The 23,036-nt window shown below is 45.0% G+C and overlaps 1 protein-coding gene and 1 long non-coding RNA gene across 4 annotated transcripts in view; one reads left to right on the top strand and one right to left on the bottom strand.

The window, feature by feature from the left end:
* The window catches only part of Lmnb1 (lamin B1), a 40,837-nt gene extending 24,510 nt beyond the window's left edge, over nt 1-16,327 (bottom strand). Inside the window, exon 1 of one of the 2 annotated variants that reach the window (XM_090340106.1) lies at nt 15,696-16,327. In XM_090340106.1, coding sequence (XP_090196232.1) covers nt 15,696-16,054 — 359 coding nt within the window. In that variant the 5' untranslated portion in view covers nt 16,055-16,327. Of the gene's footprint in view, nt 1-14,664; nt 14,847-15,695 lie in introns of those variants that run through there. The other variant, XM_090340107.1, reaches the window with a different exon arrangement.
* A 310-nt stretch (nt 16,328-16,637) lies between these two features.
* Nucleotides 16,638-21,604, top strand: LOC150057349 (uncharacterized). Of its 2 annotated transcripts, XR_016536819.1 has the most exons (3): nt 16,638-17,042; nt 18,440-18,523; nt 21,525-21,604. It is a non-coding gene; the product is annotated as an uncharacterized LOC150057349 (long non-coding RNA). The 2 variants fall into 2 exon arrangements; XR_016536818.1 differs by lacking the exon at nt 21,525-21,604 and having other exon boundaries at nt 18,440-18,622.
* The last annotated feature ends 1,432 nt before the right edge of the window (nt 21,605-23,036 follow it).

The following is a 23,036-nucleotide window of genomic DNA, read 5'->3' as shown; positions in this document are numbered from 1 at the left end:
AGGGACAGCACCTAAGTCCTGAGTTCAAATTCCAGGAATAACACCAAATAAAAACAAAATTATAAAATGTTAATAAAAAGCTAGTTGGTGTGCTAAGAGGGTTATAAGCACTTACAAGTTTCATATAGGTGGTAGCTAGAGCCTCCAATTTTTGTGCAGGAAAATTCAATTTATCCTATTAACTACCCAAAGAGAGCTTCTAAATAGGATTTCTTTGTCTCTAAATTCTTTTTCTTTTTTGCCAGTCCTGGGTGTTGTTCCTGAGCTTCTGTCTCAAGGCTAGCACTCTATCACTTGATGCCACTTCCTAAAAATATTTTTTATTTAATGGGGAGTTATACAATAAAAATTCCTTTAGATGCAGTATGTTCAACAATGTTTTAAAAGACAGTGTTTGTTCTTAATAAAATCAGTTACACAGGAAAAGCTTTAATAGTATCAAACGTCTCAATATTTGTTCTTAATTAAAACCTAATTAAAAAGAAAATGAGCTGAATGATTAGAAAATAATTTAAAGGGAAGAATTTTTATCCGCTCTGATATAAAGCAATGATATATAAAAAGCTCAGTAAGAGATTTTAAATCCCATATTTTGTAGAACCACAAGATGGCAGACTTTAACTGAAAACTATTCTAGAGGAGGAAACCAACCGTTGAAAGAAATTTAAAAATCTAGCTGGGTACTGGTAGCACACATTTGTAATTCTAGCTACTCGGGATTCTAAGACCTGAAGATTGAGGGTTAAAGCTAGGCAGAAAAGTCTGTGAGACTCTTATCTCCAATTACCCAGCAAAAAAAAAAAAGCTAGTAGTAGAGCTTTGAGCAAAAAGAGCATAAGGCCCTGAGATTAAGCCAGCACACAAAAATAGTACAAATTTTAAAATTTCATGCCTTTATAATTTATAGCCAGCCAGGTGAAGTGGCTCACACTGTAATCCTAGCTACTCAGGAGGCTGAGATCTGAGGATCGAGGCTCAAAGCCAGTCCAATCAGGGACAAGGCTGCTACCTCCAATAAACTACTCAGAAAAAGCCAGATCCGATGCTGTGGCTCAAGGGGGTAGAGGGCTAGCCTTGAACATAAAGAGGCTCAAGAGCCTAAATTCAAGCCCCACAGCCAACCAAAAACAACCACAATATACACAATTTAAAATAAAAATTACATTCCGTAGCTTATCACAGTGTTTACAAAAGTGACTCAAAATTAAACATTGAACTACTTAATGAACACGGGACTGCACAACCACAACCAAATAGAACTCAGCTCCTCAAGCAGTTTCTTTCTTTCTGGTGAGCTGCCAAGACAGATACCAAATGCTCAGGTATAACAACAGGCAGGTTTTATAGATTACTGCACTCGGTTTGGGGAAATGAGCTTCTTTTGTGTAGTATCATTCTTGTGTTTATTCAGTTACAGCGACATAGTGTGTAATACATGCATGCCACTCAAGACACTGTCCAATGAACATCTTGTACAGTATACAAAATCCAGGAACCTCAAACTTAATCCAAGGAAGTACACCTAGATGTCTACAGTATGGTGAAGGAATCCACAAAATCCCAAGACAAGTAAGCTGAAGAGTGAGGACTAAAACAGCTGGACACCTTGGGCTGTTCCACGGTAAGCCAAGTTTATTGATACTTCCCTGTTTATTCATTGTAAATGTTGGCCCTCTCTATTTCGTATCAAATTCAGTCACATGAAACACTGATATTCTGACAGTATAATGCCCTGTTATAAATGCTTTCCTGAGGTTCCAATTTTCACAGTCTGAGTATATGAAATAGATACAAATCCCAAGTTGAAAATGTGGTTACAACTGCAAAGAATTTCTACCTTTCACATCCAACCAAAGCACTAAACACTCTTCCTTTTAAGCACTGGCTGTTTTCTATCTACATAGAAGTATAGTCTCATTTCCCACAAAACTGCTATTAATAGGTTTCAAAAAAAAACATGACCATTAGAAAGTTCTAATCATCAGTGGGGAGTATGGCCCAGTGGTAGAGTGCTTGCCTAGTATGCACGAAGCCCTGGGTTCAATTCCTTAGTACCCCATGCACAGAAAAAACTGGAAGTGGTGCTGTGGCTCAAGTGGTAAGAGTGCTAGCCTTGAGAAAGCCCAAGGACAGTGCCTAGACTCTGAATTCAAACTCCAGAACTGGTCCTTCCCCCCCCCCCCAAAAAAAGTTATAATAAACAAGAAGGAGAAAGGAAGGGTATTAGCCATTAGTGTTTAAAAACAAAAACTCTAAAAGACAGCACTCAGACCACAAGTTCAAAAAACAGTATTCTGGCACCTCAGAAAAACAGAAGAGGAAGGGGGAGAGAGTAAAGGAAAAAAGAAGGGAGAGAGGGAGAACATGCTTAGAAGGTACAAAGCCCTGGGCTCAACTCCCAGCACCAAAATGACAATACTAATTCCTCCAAAATAGTGCACACTCTCCCTCCAAAGACCCATCCTGTTGTATTTGTTGGTCTAGTTGTGGGGCTGGAACAAGGCCAGGGCTCTGTCTCTGAGCTCTTCAGCTCAAGGCTACTGCCCTGCCCCTTGTGCCACAGCGCCATTTCCAGTTTTCTAGTGGCTAATTGGAGATAAGAGTCTCAGGGTCTTTAGTGCCCGGGATTGGCTTTGAACCAGATAAGGTAAACTTTCCAAACTGCTCATCTTCACAATAGAGTCTTTCATCCTCAAAACATGCCCACTCTACCAACCAGGGCCAGCTGGAGTGGCAGCTGAGCCATGCAACACTACACTATTCATTGAGGTAGCAAACAACTCTACCCTGAACTCACTATCTAGCCACAGTGCAGACTTTCAAATAAACTTTGAGTTTACAGACTACAAATATGCCTGCGTAAGAATCTTCTGTCCAACAGACATGGGTGGCATACCACTGTAATCCAAGGCTAAAGCAGGAGGCGAGCTCCATGCCAGCCTGAGCTCCCAAGGGAGATCAAGGTTAGCTGGACTATACAGTAAGAGTCTGTCTCAAAAAATTTTAAATATGAATACCAAAGTTCTGGTGTAAAATAAATAATCTCATATACCTGATGTAACATTCACTGGTCAGTTTCAGCACTGTCCAAACCACCTTTCCTTCCAAGGAGAAAAGGGAAATATTAATCAAAAAGATGTAATACACACAAATCCCTGAAAGCTGAAGCATCTCAGTTTCAACTAGCAAAGCACACTCTCTCCATCAGCAAATGATGGAGGGGCTTTTGCATAAATGCAAAAGTGGCCAAGAACAGCTTCCAGTAGTTGGCTAAGCTAATCCACACATAAATTTAGCAACAATCCTATCAGAAACAGAAACCCCAAATGAAACCAGATTAAATTCAGAAAAATATTGAATGAGAATAAAATCAGATTGTAGAATCATTCTTTTGAATAGAAATGCACCCTTTTAAACAAAGCAAAAAACATATAAACCAAGCTCAGGAGAAGCACTTACATACTAAATCCTAAAAAGAAGTCACAAGCACAGGGAGGGTTCCTCAAAGCATTTTTTAAGAATTCTACTTAAGGTGAACATACCAGACTGGTTTATCCAATGTGTATTTCACCCTCTACATACACTAGGCTTTCATACATCAGGAAAGCTTTATAAAAAAAATTCATGCTCTGAAGGTGATCTGTTGCTCAAAGTGATAGAGCATTAGCTTTGAGCAAGAGTTCAGGGACAGTGCCCAGACCTGGAGTTCAAGCCCCATCATAAGGGGCTGAGTCTCTTTGCAGCCAGGATTCTAGATGCTAATTAGGTTGGCTACATTCCTGGCCTTGCAGCAATTTGTCTGATGACAAGCAAACTTTCTTTTCCCATCCTTATGCTAGTACCACACATGGGACAGTTTAAAACAAGAAACTTGGTCTTCAGTTAAAGACTTTTTTCCAACTTGGTCTTTATAAAGACTTTTGGCAATTTGGGGCTATGCCACTTGGTTGTATTTCTCTATGAACTTGACAACTTTTACCCAAAATGTATCGGTGGTATCAGTGACATGTGGTAAGAGAGAATCTATAAGACAACTTAAGAGAACTGACACTTAATATCTTTCCATCTATGAATGTGATGCATTTCCACTTACCAATCTCTTCTCTAATTTTTCAGCATTTTGTAACTTCCCAACATGTAAGTCTTTTAGCTCACAAATTGTTTGCCAACATTTTTAGACTGTTCACCGTTTTATTTAAAAATACAACTTAAGTCAAGTATGGTGGCACACACTCATAATCCTAATATTTAAGATGCAAAACTAGGAGGATTAAATAAGCTGACTTTTATTTGTTTGCTTGCTTTGGGTTCTTTTGTTTTTGTTTTCTTTTGGTCAGTCATGGGGCTTAACCTATGGGCCTAGACACTGTCCCTGAGCTCTTCTGCTCAAGACTAGCACTCTATCACTTGAGCCACAGCCCCACTTCCTGGTAGTTCATTGGAGATAAGTCTCACAGACTTTTGTGCCTGGCCGGGCTTTGAACTGCAATCCTAAAATCTCTTCCTCCTGAGTAGCTAAGATTACAGGCATGAACTGCTAGTGCCCAGAAGTATGTTGAATTTTTAAAACTTGCTAGACTGACTTATTGGGGTAAACAGGTCTCCTGGACTCCCTTCATCCCAGGTCAAAACACTTTTATCACAGAAGCAAGGTGCAGGGTTAGTGTCCTTCCTGCAAGTAAAGCAGGACATGACATGACCTGTCCTCTCCGGGACCGCAGTGGGTCACACTAATGCACCTCATTAGCAGCCCTGCATTCCTACGACACACCCCACACCTGCCAGGAGGCATGGACTCTTCTCGAATATCCGTAGATTTCGTGTACTTGTACAAAATTGGATGGTATTTCCTATTCCAGGCTTTTTCAGATTATGGAATATTTGCATGGATTTTACAGGTAGAACATCCTAATCTAAAATTTTAAAATCTGAAATGCTGCAGCTTTCACAATGAAACTAGCCTGGGAAAGAACATAAGGCTCCAAAAGCTTGCTTCATTTTGAGCTGCTTCACTTTCTCAGAACACTGGGGTTTGAACAGGGCCTTGTGCTTTCTAGGCAGGTGCTCTACCACTTAAGCCACAGCTCTATTTTGCAGTCCCTCCCATCCTTCAAACCCTGGGGCTTGAATTCAGGGCTTCATGCTCTTGTCTATCATTTTTTGCTCAAGGTTATTCTACTACAAATGGAACCACACCTCCATTTCCAGCTTTTTTAATGGTTAACTGAAGCTAAGAGATTCCTAGACTTTTTTTACAGGTTGGATTGGAAACAAGATCAGAAGATCTCAGCCTCTTGACCAGCTAGGAGCCCATATTCCAGGTTTTGTATTTTGCCCCATGCTGGACTATGCCTTCCACAGAGCTGGGACTACATTGTGCAACCACCACACCCCGTTTGTTGACTGAAATATGGTCTTAGTTTTGGGGTTTTTTTTGGGGGGGGTGGAGTGGGGTGGGGTAGGAGCTGGCTTAAAACCACAATCCTCTCAGAAAAAACTGATAGGCAATCTAACACTTCTAAATGGCTTGATGTTTTAACTGGGAGACAAGTCTTTCTACATAATTATAGAACTAAGGAGGGAAATACTAATTATACAGGTCACTAAAGATGAGAAGAAAAACTGGTATCATACTGCTGTGCTCTGGTGAGAATTATGTTAATACTATGATTAGTTTTTCTGCTATACTGTGTTTATGAACACACTTGCCTTCTGCACACACTCAAAACATTAAGCTCTACAGAGCTGCACCTGCACACCAGGAATCAACAATGGACAGACACCTTAGGTCAGCTTAGTGGCTAGAGCTGCCTCAGGGACAAATGCAAAAGCCCAGCAGAGTAGAAGTCCTGGCTTGCAGGAATTCAAACAATGGACACAGCAGCAGAGTTGTGCAGACACAACTGGAAGACCGGTTACCACAGCAAAGACAGGGTACATCTCCCAGGGTGTAGGAACCCTGGGCTCAGGCCCCGTAGACATAGAATTGAAGGCTACACTGCAAACTTCCTACATCAAATCACAGGGGCTCAAATCCTCAAGTGAAGAAACTTCACACACCTGTCTCCATACCCTAAGCCAGCCCCATGCTACTTCTCACAGCACACGCAATGCACAAGCTCTGCAGACTGTCAGTCCACGTTTAGTGAACAAAGGCAAGGACAGGTGTAGCAGATGCAAATTCTTTCAAATGATTTCCCTTCCCCTCCCACAAAATATGTGAAGAACTCCTGAGTCTTTAAATTACACACACACACACACACACACACACACACACACACACACTGCTAGCTACAGACTTTGCGTTACTTTTTCTTAAGACATACTTTAGAAATATCTGAATCAAATTAGTTAAAGAGTACTACCCTGAAGAAATGAAGACTGAGGACGAGTAGAAGCTGCCCAATGGTGATAAAAATCTAGGCTCAAGGAAGTCTCTAGGAAACTCATGGTAAAAAGAAAACTGGAAGTGGCACTGAGGCTCAAGAGGTAGGGTGGTAGCCTTGAGCTGAAGAGCTCAGGGACAGTGCCCAGAACCGGAGTTCACCCCCCCCCCAAAAAAAAAAAAAATTTCCTTATACGCCAGCTATCTCTGCAGAGATTAACAACCATTTCCATACAAATGCATCCCAGCTTGCATGCTAAATTATATGGTTACGTCAGTATTAGATTAGATTAGTATTAGATGTTAAGGATTATCCTAGAAGCAAATAAAATGTTCTAAGCCAAGGGAGTGAACTGATCACACTTCTGTACAGAACTGTAAGAGTGTGCATAAAGTAGTATTCTGGTCTTCCACCCAATGCTTTGGTTAATACACAGTGAATTAAAATCTACTTTTGTTAGGGATTAAGACAGGGATCTCACTAGCTAGACACATCCTGGTTATAGGGACCAGGTCACACTCGCGCAGTTCTCTGCCATGCAGTTGTCCAGTAAAAAGCAAGTCCCCCTTGCTACCCAGGGCTCAGGTGGGACAGCACCCTTCCAATCTCTGGGCCACGTCTCCAGACTCCCCATGTGCCTGCTCCTGTGCCCTGTGTTATGAGCACAGGCCCCTCAGCATGGCACAGCAGGCCCTACTAGTCTACAGGCTATTTAGTGAAGGGAGCTCCTAGCATCTGCCTCCAGATGTGGCATAGAGTGGCCAAGCAACAAGCTCATGAAAGATTTAAACAGTGGTATTCATTTCTTCTGAATTAATTTCTTCTGAATTATTGAGGCACAGAGAAAGTGGGGGAACAGATTTTTAAAAGTTACAGATGAAAGAAATCTTAATGGTTCCTCCACAGCCATTCCTTATTAGCAAATGGCATCAAACCCTCTGTGACAAACCCCAAATCACCTCCTATGCACTGTCAACTAACAAGAAAAACACTCATCCAGTCCCATCTCCAAAACCAGCACCTCAAACTGTCAAGCCATGACTTCTATCTGCAGAACATACTGCCATGAAGGAATGGGGAGCCATGGCAAACTCCTCCTCCCTGTGGATGAAGACGGAACCAGAGGCCAGCCTAGCTCTACCATTCACCTCTGCTGCCAAGAATCCCAGGCAAATTAGCCTCATTTCCTCATCCAGCAGCAAGCTCAGCGGATGGCCTCATGAGGGTGTCTGTATACAGCCTGGCACAGAATAAAGGTCAGTTACTTGTGTCACCACACCAACACTTTAATCTCTCTAGGTTCCATCTCTCTACCAAGTGAGTTGCTTACATGAGGATGGCCTCTAGCTGACACTGGTGGCTCAGGCCTGTAATCCTAGCTGAGATCTTTGGATTGGCTGTTCAAAGTCACTCCAGGAGGTAAAGGCAATTAGCCAGTGAAGCCAGAAGTAGGGGTGTGACACAAATGACAGAATACCAGCTTTGAGCAAAAAAAGCCAAGCAAAAGTATGAGAACCTGAGTTCAAGCTCCATACAACACACACACACACACACACTCACTCACTCACTCACTCACATAGGTCCCTTTCTAACAATACTAATATCTTAACACTATTATCTAGTACCCAAATTAGTAGCTAGGCGCACAGCATGGAGCACCTGTAATTCTAGTGACCCAGGAAGCTGAGACCGCAGGATCACAACTCAAGACCACCCAGGACAGAAAAGTTCAAACTCCACCTCCAAAGTAAGCAAAGAGCAAGGCTAAAAGCATGCCACAAATAGTACAGTGCCACCCTAACAAGCATAAGGCCCCAAGCGCAAACCCCAGCATTGCTGGGGGACCCAAATTAAGTCCAAAACCAAACTTTTTTTTTTTTTTTTTTTTTTTTTTTTTTGCCAGTCCTGGGCTTGGACTCAGGGCTTGAGCACTGTCCTTGGATTTTCTCAAGGCTTGAGCTCTACCACTTATGCCTTAGCACCACTTCCGGCTTTTTTCTATGTATGTGGGGTACCGAGGTATTGAACCCAGGTCTTTCTTCGTGCATGCTAGGCCAAACTCCCGGTCCCCCAAAACCAAACATTTTAAAGACCACCTAGCCAAGCACTTGTAGCTCATGCCTGTAATCCTAGCTACTCAGAAGGCTGAGATCTGAGGATCACAATTCAAAACCAGCCTGAGCAAAAAGTCTGTGAAACTCTTATCCCCAATTAACCAGCAAAAAGCTGGAAGTGGAGCTGTGACTCAAGTGGTATAGCACCGGCAGCTTTGAGCGAAACAAGCTAAAAGACAACACCATGGCCCTTAGTTCAAGCTCTAGCACAAAAAGAAAAGGAAAAAAAAAAATCTTGGTAGTTAGCTAAGGAAAACTTCATTTTTACATAAACCTAAACAAAACCTAAGACTGATTTGAGAATCTTTTTACTCTTATGTTACCAACGTAAATAGTAATGATCAAGAAAAAGAATGACCCTCCAGAAAGAAAGGTAAATAACTCAAAAAGGACAAATCTTCCATTGCTGATAGCATCAAATATTGATAAACCGGTATTGCCCTTACCCAACGATTAATATTTAACCAGAGTATTAGGCAACCTTTGAGCACTAACCCCCTCCTGTCAGCCAGAAAGCTTCTGGACAAACACTGTCCTTCCTTGGCCTCTAAGAAACTGTCATTTTTCTATCCTTCAGTGAGATAGGCTTCCATCAGTCACCCAGTCAGCAGAGACACGTGTGGCATCTTTTCTGGTGATGGATCTTTCATACATTAGCTTCTTTGAATATGAGTACACCAAAGGACTACCTAGTCTTATTCTCTAAAGTCAAACCCTAAGACACACTACTCTAACAAACATCCTTTGAAAGCATCATTTGGAAATGCTCTTGTAGTTTAATGACTTGGGGCCTGTTTCGCAGACACACATACACACACCCCAGGTATGGGTGCTTGAACTCAGGGCCTGAGCCTTCACTTAGCTTTTTCTGGTCAAGGCTTGAGCTCTACCACTTTATCTCCAGTTTTTTGGGTAGTAACTTGAGATAAAAGGTAACTTACACCTCAGTCTCTTAAGTAACTACAATTACAGAAGGGAGCCACTGTCTCGCAGCTAAGAATTGAGGCTTTTCATTGTTTTGGTTTGGTTTTTGAGTCAAGTGGCAGGTTAGAACTGCATGGCCAATGTTTCTTAGTTTTTCTGAAGATTCAGAAAGCCACGGTTTACTCTCAATCCCAGGCAAATGGAGCAGGAAGAGACAAGCGAGTTATACCTTCTTGTGCAGAGCCCTTAAAGGACACAGATATATACTTACCAGCACTTCGGCACCTGTATGCATTTTTAAATGAAAAGACATAAATCCAAATTCTTCATCACAGCTACTGATAAAGACAATCAAAAAGAAACACAGCATTTTCTTTCCTAAAGAGAATTAATACTTAAATAATATTGTTGTGCAGTATATTAAAGATTAATTTGGAAACACTAGCTTTGAGGCCTGACACCTATAACCTCAAAACTCAGGAGGTTCAGGAATTGGAGGCCAGCCTGGAGTATATGGAGAAATTAATTACTCAGTAACAAAAAGAAAGAACGGCAGACTGGTAGTGCACACAATGTCATCCCAGCACTAGGAGGCTGGGGCAGAAGGGTCCTGAGGCCAGCCTGGGCTAAATAATAGGATCCTATTGCAGAGAAAGAGGAAGGGGGGGGGGGGCAGAGCAACAGAACAAATAAGGAGGACTGCGCAGGGAGTTTGGCCTAGTGGTAGAGTGCTTGCCTTGCATGCCCAAAGACCCAGGTTCGATTCCTCGGTACCACATACATAGAAAAAAGCTGGAAGTGGTGCTGAGGCTCAAATGGCAGAGCTCTAGCCTTGAGAAAGTCCAAGGACAGTGCTCAGGCCCTGAGCTCAAGCCCAGGACTGGCAAAAAAAAAAAAAAAAAAAAAAAAAACACAAATAAGGAGGACTGAGAAAAAGAGACATGTATCAATCCTTAACAGAGAACAAAAGTAAATGGAACACAGAAAAACTACACCTAAATAAAATTTATAATTTTTTTGGGGGGGTGGGTTGTGGGGCTTGAACTCTGGGCCTGGGAGCTGTCCCTGAGCTCTTCAGCTCAAGGACACCGCCTTAACCCTGGAGCCACAGCCTCGCTTCCCGATTTCTGGTGATTAATTTGAGGGTAAGAGTCTCTGTCTTTTAGTGCTCAGGCTGGCTTTGAACCATGATCCTCAGATCTCAGCCTCCTGAGTAGGTAGAATTACAGGTGTGAGCCATTGCACCCGGCTTAAATCATTTTTAGAAACAGAAAAAAAACCAATGCAATTTGTGAGCAAGGTGGGAGGAATAAAATGTCTAAAAAATTATTAATTATTCATTAGTTTAGTTTTCATTGTTGTTGTTTATTTTGGGGGTTTTATGGTGCTGACCTGGCATTTAAAACTTGGCCTGTAAACTGTCCCTTTTTTTGCTCAAGGCAAGCACCTTACCACTTGAGCCACTGCCTCCACTTACAGAGTTTTTGTTGGGGTTTTTTTGGTGTTTTCTGTGCAGGTTGGCTTTGAACTGCAATCCTCATATGTCAGCCTCCTGAGTAGCTAGTATTATAGGAGTGATTTACCAGCACCCAGCTAATTAGCTACTTTTTAATGTCCTATTTATAATCAAGATGCCTTTGTCAAAAAAATATACATATATCGGGGCTGGGAGTTTGGCCTAGTGGTTAAAGTGCTTGCCTAGGATGCATGAAGACCCGGGTTCGATTCCTCGGTACCACATACATAGAAAAAAAGCCGGAAGTGGTGCTGAGGCTCAAGTGGTAGAGCTCTAGCCTTGAGAAAGTCCAAGGACAGTGCTCAGGCCCTGAGCTCAAGCCCAGGACTGGCAAAAAAAAAAAAAAAATACATATATTTTTACATACATACATACATATGTGTGTACATATAAACACACATACAAACAAGCCTTCAAACTGAAAGGATTACTTTTCACAGCCCAGAAGTACAATCGTATATGCGTGCCTAATCAGCACACAACTTCAGAAAACTAAGGTAATGCTGGGAGCTTACTCCTATAATCCTAGCTACTCAGGCCGCTGGGCTCTGAATATCAAGGTTCAAAGCCAGCCAGCCCATGCAGTAAAGAACATCTTATCTTCAAATTATCCATCAAAAAGCCCTGAAAGTGGAGTTGAGGCTCAAAGTCGTAGAGTGCTAGCCTTGAACAAAAAAGTTCAACTGCGTCTAGGTTTTGAGTCCAAACCCTACAACCAACATACCCTGCCTCAAAAAAAAAAAAAACAAACCTAGGAAAAAACTCCCAAAAGCAATTTGAGAAGGAATAAAAAAAGAAAAGAGGAATGGGAATATGTCTTAGCTATAGAGTACTTGCCTAACATGTTTAAAACCCTGGGTTCAATTCCTCAGCATCACAGAAACAGAAAAAGCCAGAAACTGTGCTATGGTTCAAGTGGTAGAGTGCTAGCCATCCTTAAGCAAAAAGTTCTGGGACAGTGCTCAGGCTCAAGATTAGCAAAGGGAAAAAAAAAAAGGCAACTACAAAAAAAAAAGGAAAACTAATCAAACACTAAACAACAACACTAAAAACAATGTAAGAAGATAACAGAACAAAATAATTCTTTCCAAGTACTGATACAAAATGTTAAAACAGTATTCCATGTCCCCAGTCCAGCTATCAAACAAGCACTAACAACAGTTATTTTGAAACACAGTCTTATTTGTGAAACACAATTTCCTGACATTCTTCCTGAAAAGTTACTAGATATTCTCCAGCAAAATGAAGAAAAACCAAGGAAAATAAAAACGTGAATCTTAGGTCGCATTGGCTCACGTCTCTCAAGAGGCTGAGATTTGAGGATCAAGGTTCAAAGCCAGCCTGGGCACAAAAGGACCTGAGACTCATCTCCAATTAGCCTCTAAAAAACAGGAAGTGGGACTTGGCTCAAAGGTAAGGCTCAAAGGTGAGTTGAGGAGCTCACAGGGACAGTGCCCAGACTGAGTTCAAGTCCCATGACCCCCCCCCAAAAAAGTGATCCAGAGAATCCAAAATGTGATTAAAATGAGGTAAATTCCAGGGTGTCAAGGCACAGATTCTTTAAAAGCAGAGTTCAAGGGAAGTCAAATCATAAATAGATATTATGGTTAAAGGTAAGACTGATTAGAAAATATTGTAGACCTGTATGAAAATGTAACAATGAAATCCCCCTCTGGATTACTAATGTTGATAATTAAAGAAAAAGACATTATGGTTACAAGTCTTCAGTTGCAGATACATGGAAGGGAGATTTTTATTTAACCAGCAATAAAAAAAAAAGGCTATTTAGGAACAAAGCTAAGCAAGAAAATTTCTAAACCGGAAACAAAAACAGGGCATGTTTTGAGCAACCTATGATATGCTACAGTAGAAAGATACATGCTGTAACAGATCTACAATACTCTCAGAATCCCACTTGATACTTGAGAGACTGCCAATGAAAGTCCCTAGGATGGGTGTTCTTTCATGTCTGTGATCATGTTTAAGTTGTGCTCTTCTGGTATCAGGTCCACCTAACATACCACATACACTGACGCTGTATCACTGATTCAGATACTTCTCTTTGTAACCCTACTGAAACTAGTGTCTTTCCTAATCAGTAACATTTACCACCACCATCAGCCAGGTGGCAGCCTTGCTCCTGCAGAACCCTCAGCGCACCTCTGCAGAGACTATCACAGGAAACAACTTCGGAATGCACAGGAGGTTGTTTTGGTTTTTTTTTTCCTTTCATTTGCTTGGCAGGAATTCCTGGTGTAGCTCTCAACACCTGGGGCATTAATTTCTCCAATCTCTGTATCTTCCACACTTGGAAGTGACTGGGACATATCACATACTTGAAGTGTGTCACATTTTAATATCTCTACAATTAGAATAGCTCCAAAAGAGGACTGGGATTTTTAACTTCTTAGTAATACACATGCCAAATCTTTTTCTCTTTTTGGTAGTACTTAAGTTTGAACTCAGGACTTCAGCTCACTTAGCTTACCGGTAAACATCTAGCACTCTATCACTTAAGTACATCTCTGGTCATAAGTCTCACGGATGGTTTTGCCTGGCTGGCTTTGAACCTCAAACCTTTGAATCTCAGTCCCGGGAATGGCTTGGATTACAGGCATATGTCACAAGTCTTCCAATGCATGACATCTTATATTTGAAAGTTTTCAAAAAAGAAAATCAGAAAAAGATGGCACCAACAGTTAGTAAGTTGACTCTACTTCAAAAGATGACTGCCTGCTGCTGCTAGGGAAGTGGAAGGCAATTGGCAAATGAGAGAACTCCTAAGTAGAAGCCCCCATGGGTCCCTGGCCTGGGGTGCAGAGACCACAGGAATGTCAGCTTAAAACTGCTGCACTAAAGAAGCAAAGACAAAAAGTCTGCTGGCGTCCAGGAGTTTGACCAATATTAGAGATAAAGTGAGGAAGAAAATAAAAGCAGCAGCCAGGGGCTAGTGGCTCACACCTGTAATCCAATCCAAGCTTCTTAGGAGGCTGGGATTTGAGAAAAAACAGCTCAGGGACACCACCAACGCCCAAGACTGGCACAGAAAGAAAGAGAGAAAGAGAAAAATAGAAAGAGAGAAAGAGAGGGGAAAAAGAGAAAGGAGAGAAAGAAAGGAGAAAGAAAGAGGGGGGAGGAAGAAGAAAACAAGAGGCTAGAGAGTGGGTGGGGAAGACAGAGAGAAACTGGGGGGGGGAGTAAGTGTTATCTTTTGAGTAACAAAATCAAATGCCACAAAAAAGAGGGTATAAACATATATACCTATCTCCTCAAAAACAGGAATAAAGCCCGTGAATGGGTCCGCGTCTGCAGTCGCAGCTACTCTACTCTGAAGGTGGTATGACATCACTGTAGTTTAAGACTGGTCTGGTAACACTTGGTAGACTTATCTCAAAAACTTGGAAGACTTATCTCAAAAACTAAGTCTGGCACTGGAAACTTACAGCTGCAATCCCAGCTACGGGGGTCGGGCAGGAAAGTCCGGGAGGCTCTTACTTCCAAAGAGCCACCAAAAGACCGGCAGGGGAGCTGTGGTTCAGGGGGTAGAGCACCGACTTTGGGCTGAAAAAGCCAAGCAAGAGCGCAAGGCCCCGAGTTCAAACTCCAGTAGTGGCACACACATGTGGGGAGTGTAGTAAACGTTTCTCATCACGTGGCAACCCGAATTCTTATTTTTGTGAGCACACACCTTTATGAGCTGTTTAAAACAGTCACACACACTCACCACCAGAGACTGAAATGAGGAAATTCAGAGGAACGAGGAGCCAACACTGAAAGCCCGCGCGCCCACTCGACTGGCGGTGACAATGGAGACCCGGAACCCCGAAATCCGATCAGCGAATCTGCCGAGCGTGACCCCGGCACACAATGCAGACATCCTGATCCTCGGCGGCGCGGGACGGCCAGCGGAGGGAGGTGTGCAGATTCAGCTGTGCCCTGGCCTAGGAGCCCGGTCACACGCCGTCCTCGATCAAAGGCTCCGCGTGGGCCGAGCCCGGTGACAGCACCGCCACCGGCGGGCGGCGGGCGGGGCGCGGACTCCCAGCACGACCCCTCCCCAGGAAACCCACGGGGCCGGCTGCGGGCAGGGCGGGGGCGATCGGCCACTCCGAGAAAGGCGACCCGGCTCACAAAGGACCCCAGTGAGCAGAAGCACCCACGGGTGACCCCCGGGTCCCAGCCTGGGGCGCAGGAAGACCACGCCTCCTCGTCGGGCGGCCCGGGCCCTCCGCCCTGTCCCCGGACCGGCAGTTCAGACCCCGCCCTTCCCTCCCAGGCCAGGGCAAGCGCAGAACGGTCGCCAAGTGTCACTGGGCGCCAAAGCTGGACCAACCCCCGGGAGCGGCGGCCCGGGGCGGGTCCGTCCCTCCCCTCCCACCGCCCGCGCGCAGCTCATTCATTCTCCGGGCGGGCAGCGGCTGCCGCTCTCCGACCCAACCGTCCAGACTGACAGCCCACCAGATGCTTTGTCTCCTCCCGGCCGGAAACCGGGGCGCGCACGCGAGCGCGCGCCAGCCCCTCACGCGCGGGGGTCTCGGCGGGGCCGCCTCTCCGCGCGGCGGGCTCCAACGCCCGGCGCCCCGCCGGGGCGCTCTCGGCTGCGCCCTGCGGCCGCTCCTCCGGAGTGTCCAGAACCGGGGAGTGGGCACTGCGACCCCATCCCCGCCCCAGCTCGGACCCCCGCCCCCGGCTCCGCGCCCCGAGCCCGGCCTCGTCCGGGCAGCCTCCCCTCGGCCCCCCGCACCCCACACTCACTTGAGCAGCAGCTGGTCGTGCTCGGCCTTGCACTTGCCCAGCTCGATCTGCAGCTTGGCGCGCTCGCGGGCCGTGTCGTCGAGCGCGCGGCGCGCGTCGGCCAGCTCGGTCTCGTAGAGCGCCTTGAGCCCGGTGAGCTCGCGGCCGCGCACCTCCTCGCGCTCCGTCACCTGCAGCTGCAGCGCGCTGTTCTCCGTCTCCAGGCTGCGCACCTTGTCGATGTACACGGCCAGCCGGTCGTTCAGCTCCCGCAGCTCCTCCTTCTCCTGCAGCCGCGACAGCCGCGTGGGGCTCAGCGGCGTGGCGGGCGCGCTGGCGCGGCTGCTCGACCGCGGCGGCACGGGGGTCGCGGTCGCCATGGCGGGCGCTGGGCGCGATCGGCGGGGCCGAGGCGGGCAGCGGGCGGCGCGGGCGAAGCGGCGATCGCGGACGGAGGCCGGCGCGGAGCGCAGGGAGAAGCACCTGGGATGGCGGCGGCGGGGTTACGGCACAAAGGGCAAAGGGGGAGGACCGGGAGGCGATCGATCGGCGGTGAGAGGAACACGCGCGCGCACGCACCCGCACACCCGCACTCGCGCGCGGGGAGGACACGGAGCGAGGGCAGCCGCCGAGTCTCCCGCCCGCAGCACTTTGTTTCCTCGCCGACTGAGCCGGGCGGGGGAAGGGGGGGGCCGCGCGGGGCGGGCGGGGCGTGGGGGGGAGGCAAGGCGGAGGGTCCGCGCTTCCCAACATGGCGCTGCCCACGTGACCGCGCCAGCCAATGAGGAGAAGGCAGAGCGCCGCTGCGGCCCGGCCACCGGGCCCGTAAATTCAAATTCAACCGTCGGACGCGCGGGCTGGGTCGGGCGTGGTCTGAGGGTGGCCGGGCGGGGTGCGCGAGGACGGCCCGGCAACAGGCCCGGTCCAACGCTCGGCGGGCTTCGCGCCGCCCTCCTACCCCCCGCCCCCCGCCTGGGGTCCCCCGAGGAGGCGGGGCTGGCGAGTGGCGGGAAAGAGCCGGGGGCTTCCGGGGCGGATCCGCGCCGCCCTCGCCCCAGGGGTGCGGGGAAATTCAAATGTAAACGTGGAGCCGGGACGGCGGGCGGGCCCCGGGGAGCGCTCGGGGTGTGGAGTGGAGTCGTCAGCCGCCCGCCTCGCCCCTGCCGCCGTGGTTTAGGCGGCCGGGACCCCGGCGCGGGGCGCCCCCTCCCCCGAGGGTCCCGGGCCCCCGGCCTGGGCGCGCTCCGCAGCTCCCCGGTGGATCCCGGGGTGCCGTACCATCAGACTCGTAAAAAGCCACACTTGTCTTTCCACTCGAAAAAGAAATCCCTGTCCCGGGACCGAATTGGCAGCTAGTGCTAACAGAAGGTTCGTGGAGCTTTTCAGCTAATAATTCGTTGGGGCTGAACTTGCCTTTTTGTGGGATTCTCTCTCCTTGGGACCATCCTGGGGAGACTGGATTGTTTGGCATTTGAAAAGTCCACCTCTTTATTTAAGCTACTTAGCAGGCGATAACTGCAGGGTTTTCATTAACCGAGTCTGACTATAATTTAGAAGGCCACATCACAGCCCACTAGGAATATGCCTGTACAGTAAGTACAGGTTAGTTTCACAACAGTAGAAGGCCAAGAAGTTCTCTATTAAGTCATGTACAGGCATCTAGTGAAGGGTACCTGGCCTTGAAATTTTAGGACTAAAGTGTTACTAACCTTGACCTTTCGTTGCTCTCAACACCACGGAGTCTCTCAACCCCAGATTCTTGGAGGAGATACATTATATCCCTGTATCTGAAACCACACATAAGGGAATACAGCCTTTGAGAATTTGCCACTGACAAACTGTGTAACTCTGGTTATACATTCTATAGTTTTGTTTTAGGAAAATGGGACAACCCTCACTTTGCTGGAAAGTGTAAAGATTAAGTTGAACATTATATGAAAGGAGCTAGGCATATATAATGCATCAGAGCTGAATGAATAACTGATGCTAATAATACTTTGTGTTTCCAACCTAAAACAGTGGGAGAGTACAAAAGGGTTTTAGAGTCAGACAATCATACACATTTTTGGTTGGGTACTTATTCTCTCTACTAGGCCTATTTCATCTTGCTAATTGTGTATGAGTTCCAGTCGTGCACTTAGGACCAGGACACTCTAGTTGTTTTGTTTGTTTTGTTCTGTTTGCTTGCTCAAGGTGGGTGTTCTACCACATGAGCAATACCTCTGCCTCTGGCTTTTTGTTGGTTACTTGGAGATTTTTCTTCCTTGGTTTCACACCTTAGATCTCAGCCTCCTAAGTAGCTAGGATCAGAAGCATGAGCCACTGACTCCAGGCTCTTATTGCTAGATTTGTTCACCCTTCTGAAATCTTATCATCCTTACAAAAGTGTTCTGAAAATACATCTCTATTGCCCAGTCTAACCTTGATTCAAACAGCATGTCTTGTTTTTACTATAAGCCTTTACTTACTTGTCCGGGCACATGTCCTAATTATTGGTCAGGTCATACTTGGTTCCATCAAGCTTCAAGGAGCCATGTCATTCTACTCTTCTTTATTTCTGCTATAATGACAACTGCTGTACTAAGTATAGAGAACCTCACTGGCATTGGCTTTGATTCCCAAGTGTTATTTGGACTGAGAACAGAAAAATAGAGGATATTCAAGAGATGTGTAAAGAAGGGGCCTCATGAGGATGGAGATGTGAAAGGATGAACCTGCGAGAACAAAGTGAAAACTAGCAGCAAGGTACTCTTGTCTCTTGACAGGAAAGTGACAGCTGGCAGAGAGCTGAGCATGCAGCACAAACAAATGGGAGCCAGGGCTGAGGCACACAATGGAAATGCTACATGGTATCTACTTAATATTTTCTTCAAAAAATTGATACTGTTTCAATCTATGAACATGTAAGCATAAATCATTTCAGAACCTAAGTGACCATCCAGACTCAACTCTGGTTTTGATTTTTATGTTTAAAAAAGGACATAGTACAAGTTTCTAGGTGATAATGACATGGAGGAAGTTATTTTCCTTTAAATAGCAACAGCTTACTAATACCCTGTAAGTTAGTTAAAAAAAAAAAAAGTGGGGGGGACAAAAAGAAAAAGCAATCAAAGCTGGATGTGGGGGTACATACCTAGTATTTAGGAGTTTATTAGTTTTTATTTTGGGTTGTTTTTTTTTTTTGGTCAGTCATGGAGCTTGAACTCCAAGGCCTGTATGCTGTCCTGAAGTTTTTTGGGCAAGGCTAGTGTCCTGCTACTTTGAACCACAGATCCACTTCCAGTTTTAGGTACTTAATTGAAGATAAGAGTCCCATACTTTTCCTGCTCAGTCTGGCTTTAAACCTTGATTCTTTGATCTCATCCTCCTGGGTAGCTACGATTCTAGGCATGAGCCTATAATCCTGGCTCATATTCAGGAGTTTGAGGCAGAAGAATCTCAAGTTCAGGCAACCTGAGCTACATAGTGATACAAAAAGAAATGTGTATGTGCGGTACATATATCTGCGATTTTCATACATATGGACATATATGTATATGTAATGTACTTTGATAATATATCACATTTTTTAAAGTATTTTCATCACTTGGGCATCTCGGCTGATCCATACCTTGGCTATTGTGAATAGTGCTACAATAAACACAAATTTGCAGATGTCTCTTTTATATGATGGATTATACTCAAGAGTAGTATGGCAGGTTAGTTAAGTCTGCTGTCAGTTTTCAGTGACACTTTATACTGATTTCCAGAGGGATTGCATTAGTCTACATTCCCACCAAAAGTGAATGGTTTCATTTGTAATCTTACGAATGTTTGTTCTTTCAACTGACAGTTTGGATCTCTATGGCATAGAGATTGGGGTCAAAGAATAAGGGTCAAAAATCTTTTTCTTTTTGAACTTGAACTCTGTGCCTGGGTATTCTCCCTGAGCTCTTTAGCTCAAAGCTAGCACTTTACCACTTGAGCCACAGCACCACTTCTGGTTTTCTGGTAGTTAATTGGAGATGAGTCTCATGGACTTTCATGCCCAGTCTGGCTTTGAACCGTGATCATGAGATCTCAGCCTCCTGAGTAGCTAGGACCATAAGCATGAGCCACCAGCACCCAGCTTGAAGATCATTTTTGCTTTTCCTAATTTGATTAGAACTGCTCAGCTCAAATAGTTAAGAACTTTCCTTGTTGGTGGTCATTCTTGATTTTATTTGTCTTTATGTTGATGCATGGCCCAGCAATAGTTTAATACATTGGCTTAATTCTTCAACTGTAGCAATGAAATGCTTCCTATGATATCTTTCTTACAAGACTTCCTCTCTCATGTTCCTTGAAAAGTTAAGTTTTAGGGTCAGTCAGTATTTTCAGAATCTACAACTGAATTTAAGAAAGCAGAGAAGAACAAAAAAAAAAATCTTTCCAATATGATACAGAGGACAGGGCAGATTGAAGTCAGATGTATGGTAGTCGTGGTGACGGTTGAGGCTTCAAGAGTCCCCTGTTCCTTCTGTGTTGGGGCAAGTAGCATAAGGAAGCCAGAACAACCTTCTCTAGAACTAGGGTAGTCGTCTCCCCCACAGAGATTTAGCCAGGGGGCTAGTGATTGAGCTGAGTAGTGAAGCACTTGTCTAACAGACAGGAAGCCCTGGTTTCAACCCTAAATACTACAAGAAGATGGAAAAAGGAAATACGGAAGGGAGGGGAGGAGGGAAGAAAGAAGGAAAAAAATTAAAAAGACATAGCAAAGGGAAAGCAAAGTGCATCCTACCCTCCTGTGATGGTTCATTTTGTCAGTTTGAATGGAACAAAGATGACAGAACTGTATACAACAGAATCACTGGGGACAGACATGGCCAAGACCAATATACCTGTGCAATATGATAAATCACATGTAGAAAAGGCCAACACAGAATGAATGGAAATCAAGACAGAAGCAGGTGACTCTCCTGGTATTAAAAAAATATCACGGACTCCTGTCTATAATCTTTGGAGTTTAGGATGAGATCTGAAGGATCATAGTTTGAAGTCAGCAGAAGAGAAGTCCAAAGGATTCCATTTCCAAAATAACTAACAAAATGCCAGACTGGAGGTATAATTTAAGTGGTGGAATGCCAGCTGAGAAAGCAAGCCAAGTAAGTTTAAGGGCTAAAAGTCTAAAAGCTGGAACTGGAAAAAAAAAATCTTTTGATGTGAAAGCATAGGAAGCTAAACTAATCCATGGCACTAGGAGATTGTGAGGTGTCCTTGGACTTGTGTATTTTGTGTCTGGTCTAGAGACTCCATCCTTTGTCAGAATAGTACCATACTACTTCCTCTTTATATGTATTTTTTTCCCACTTGTAGAATTCACTTTACCATAGATAATGAAAGTGGGGGAAATGATTTCTGGCTGCACCAAGACAAAGTTCTAGTAGCTAACAATATAACTCACTTGCAGATTTCAGTCAGTGAGTATCCCTAAATTAGTTACTCTAGCAAGGCAGTCTAAGTGATAACTCCTTTAAAAAGCAGGGACAGAGGAGGGACCCATAGAATGAGGAAGTCAGCCGCCAACATATAAAAGGAGGCTAGATGAACAGAAGTAAGGTAACTTTGTTAAGTTTTAACAGTGAAATGTCCCCCACAGGCTGAGGGTGGGGAGGCGTGCACTAGGGGCTTGACCTCTAGTGGATGCTATTTGAATGAGGTGATGGTACTTTTAGAAGACAAGAGCTAGCTGAAAGAACTGAGCCACTAGGAGGAGTTCCTTGAGGACACTGTGCGTGGCCATCCTGATTCACTCTCCTTCCTGTCAGCCATGAGGTAAACAAGTTCCTCTGCTTCCCATTCTGACTAGTGTATCTTTCTGTCTCACCACAGGCCCAGAATCAGTGGGTCCAAGCAATATGGACTGAAATTTCTGAAACATTACGTAAAATAAAATAAATAATTTATCCCTGTTTTGCTTATGTCAAGTATTTTGATTACAGTGACACAGAACCTAACTAGTGCAAGCATAGATAGAGCAGGAGGTGAAGGAAGGATGATGTTATGAATTAAATGGATTATTACCATACAAAAACATTTTTCTTAGGTTCTCAGTCCTTAAGAATTGCAAAATAAAAAAGAGAAGGAAGGGGCCAGAAGTTTGGCCTAGTGGTAGAGTACTTGCTTAGCATGCACGAAGACCCAGGTTCAATTCCGCGGTACCACATACATAGTAAAAAGCCGGAAGTGGTGCTGTGGCTCAAGTGGTAGAGCACTAGCCTTGAGGAAAGCCCAAGGACAGTGCTCAGGCCCTGAGTTCAAGCCCCAGGACTGGCAAAAAAAAAAAAAAAGAAAGAAAGAAAAAGAGAAGGAAATGCAGAATAAAATGCACAAACCACACAAAGATGTGCTCACCAAAGTATATTGACCACAGTAAGTGGGTTCCAAAGTAACTCATGTCTCAGTAAAAGGATAAAAAGAGCCTGACTGGGCAAATATGCCAACGACCCTCTTCCCACAGAGGATCTGCATCCTCCACCACTATCTTAGCAGTCCCATACACAGGCTCTTAGACATCCTATCACCATGCCCTTGAGCAGTCATGCATGTGAACCCCTGGGCATTTTGCTATTCATTGATATGGACCCTAGAGGACATAGTGAACTAAAATGAGCATCCAGTCAGAGGGCTGAATGTCACAGGGAGAGTTCATGCAGGCTGTGTGGAGCCTCTGATTGGGTCTAGAGGCTGACAGAGCCTGAGGGCTATCCAGTGATCTTGAGAGTCATGTAACTATCTCATAGACATCTTACTAACCCCTCTGTAACATACCCCATGGGAAGCCCCCTTTTGGGACCCCTGCTGTCTAAAGAGAGCTCTTTTTATCTTTTGCCTTAATAAATTGTCATTTACTTCTTCCTCTGTGTCCATGGACTCATTCTTTGTGACCATAGAGACATCAGAGCCTATATCTAGTGTAGGGTATCACTAGGATGTAAACAGGCCTGGAGGAAGTAAAAGCTAATTAAAATTTGGGGTCTGGCTTTATGTGAGAAGTTGGCTTGACCACCACAGTTGAGAACATGGTATCTCAGTACCAATATGGTCAGCCAGTGATGCAGGGATTAGCTATAAGGCAACCATAGCATCAGCCCTTAAAGCAGTGTGTCAGTCTCTCAGGTCCATATGTCTTTTAAAGTCCAGTAGCTGAGGTCACAGATATGGTTCACAGCCAAGTGTCTGATCAGGTAGGATGTAATTGTCCTGAGGGAGAGGAGTTCATTGTAGGTTGTCACATAAAGGATCTGACAAGCTGGGCACCAGATGGCTCACACCTATAATCCTAGATAATCAGGAGGCTGAGATCTGAGGATCTCTATTCAAAGCCAGCCCAGGAAAGAAAGC

Source organism: Megascapheus bottae, chromosome 10 (assembly GCF_031878675.1).
Source record: "Megascapheus bottae isolate mThoBot1 chromosome 10, mThoBot2.hap1, whole genome shotgun sequence".
NCBI classification, from domain to species: Eukaryota; Metazoa; Chordata; class Mammalia; order Rodentia; family Geomyidae; genus Megascapheus; species Megascapheus bottae.
This window is presented reverse-complemented; position numbering and strand designations above follow the sequence as displayed.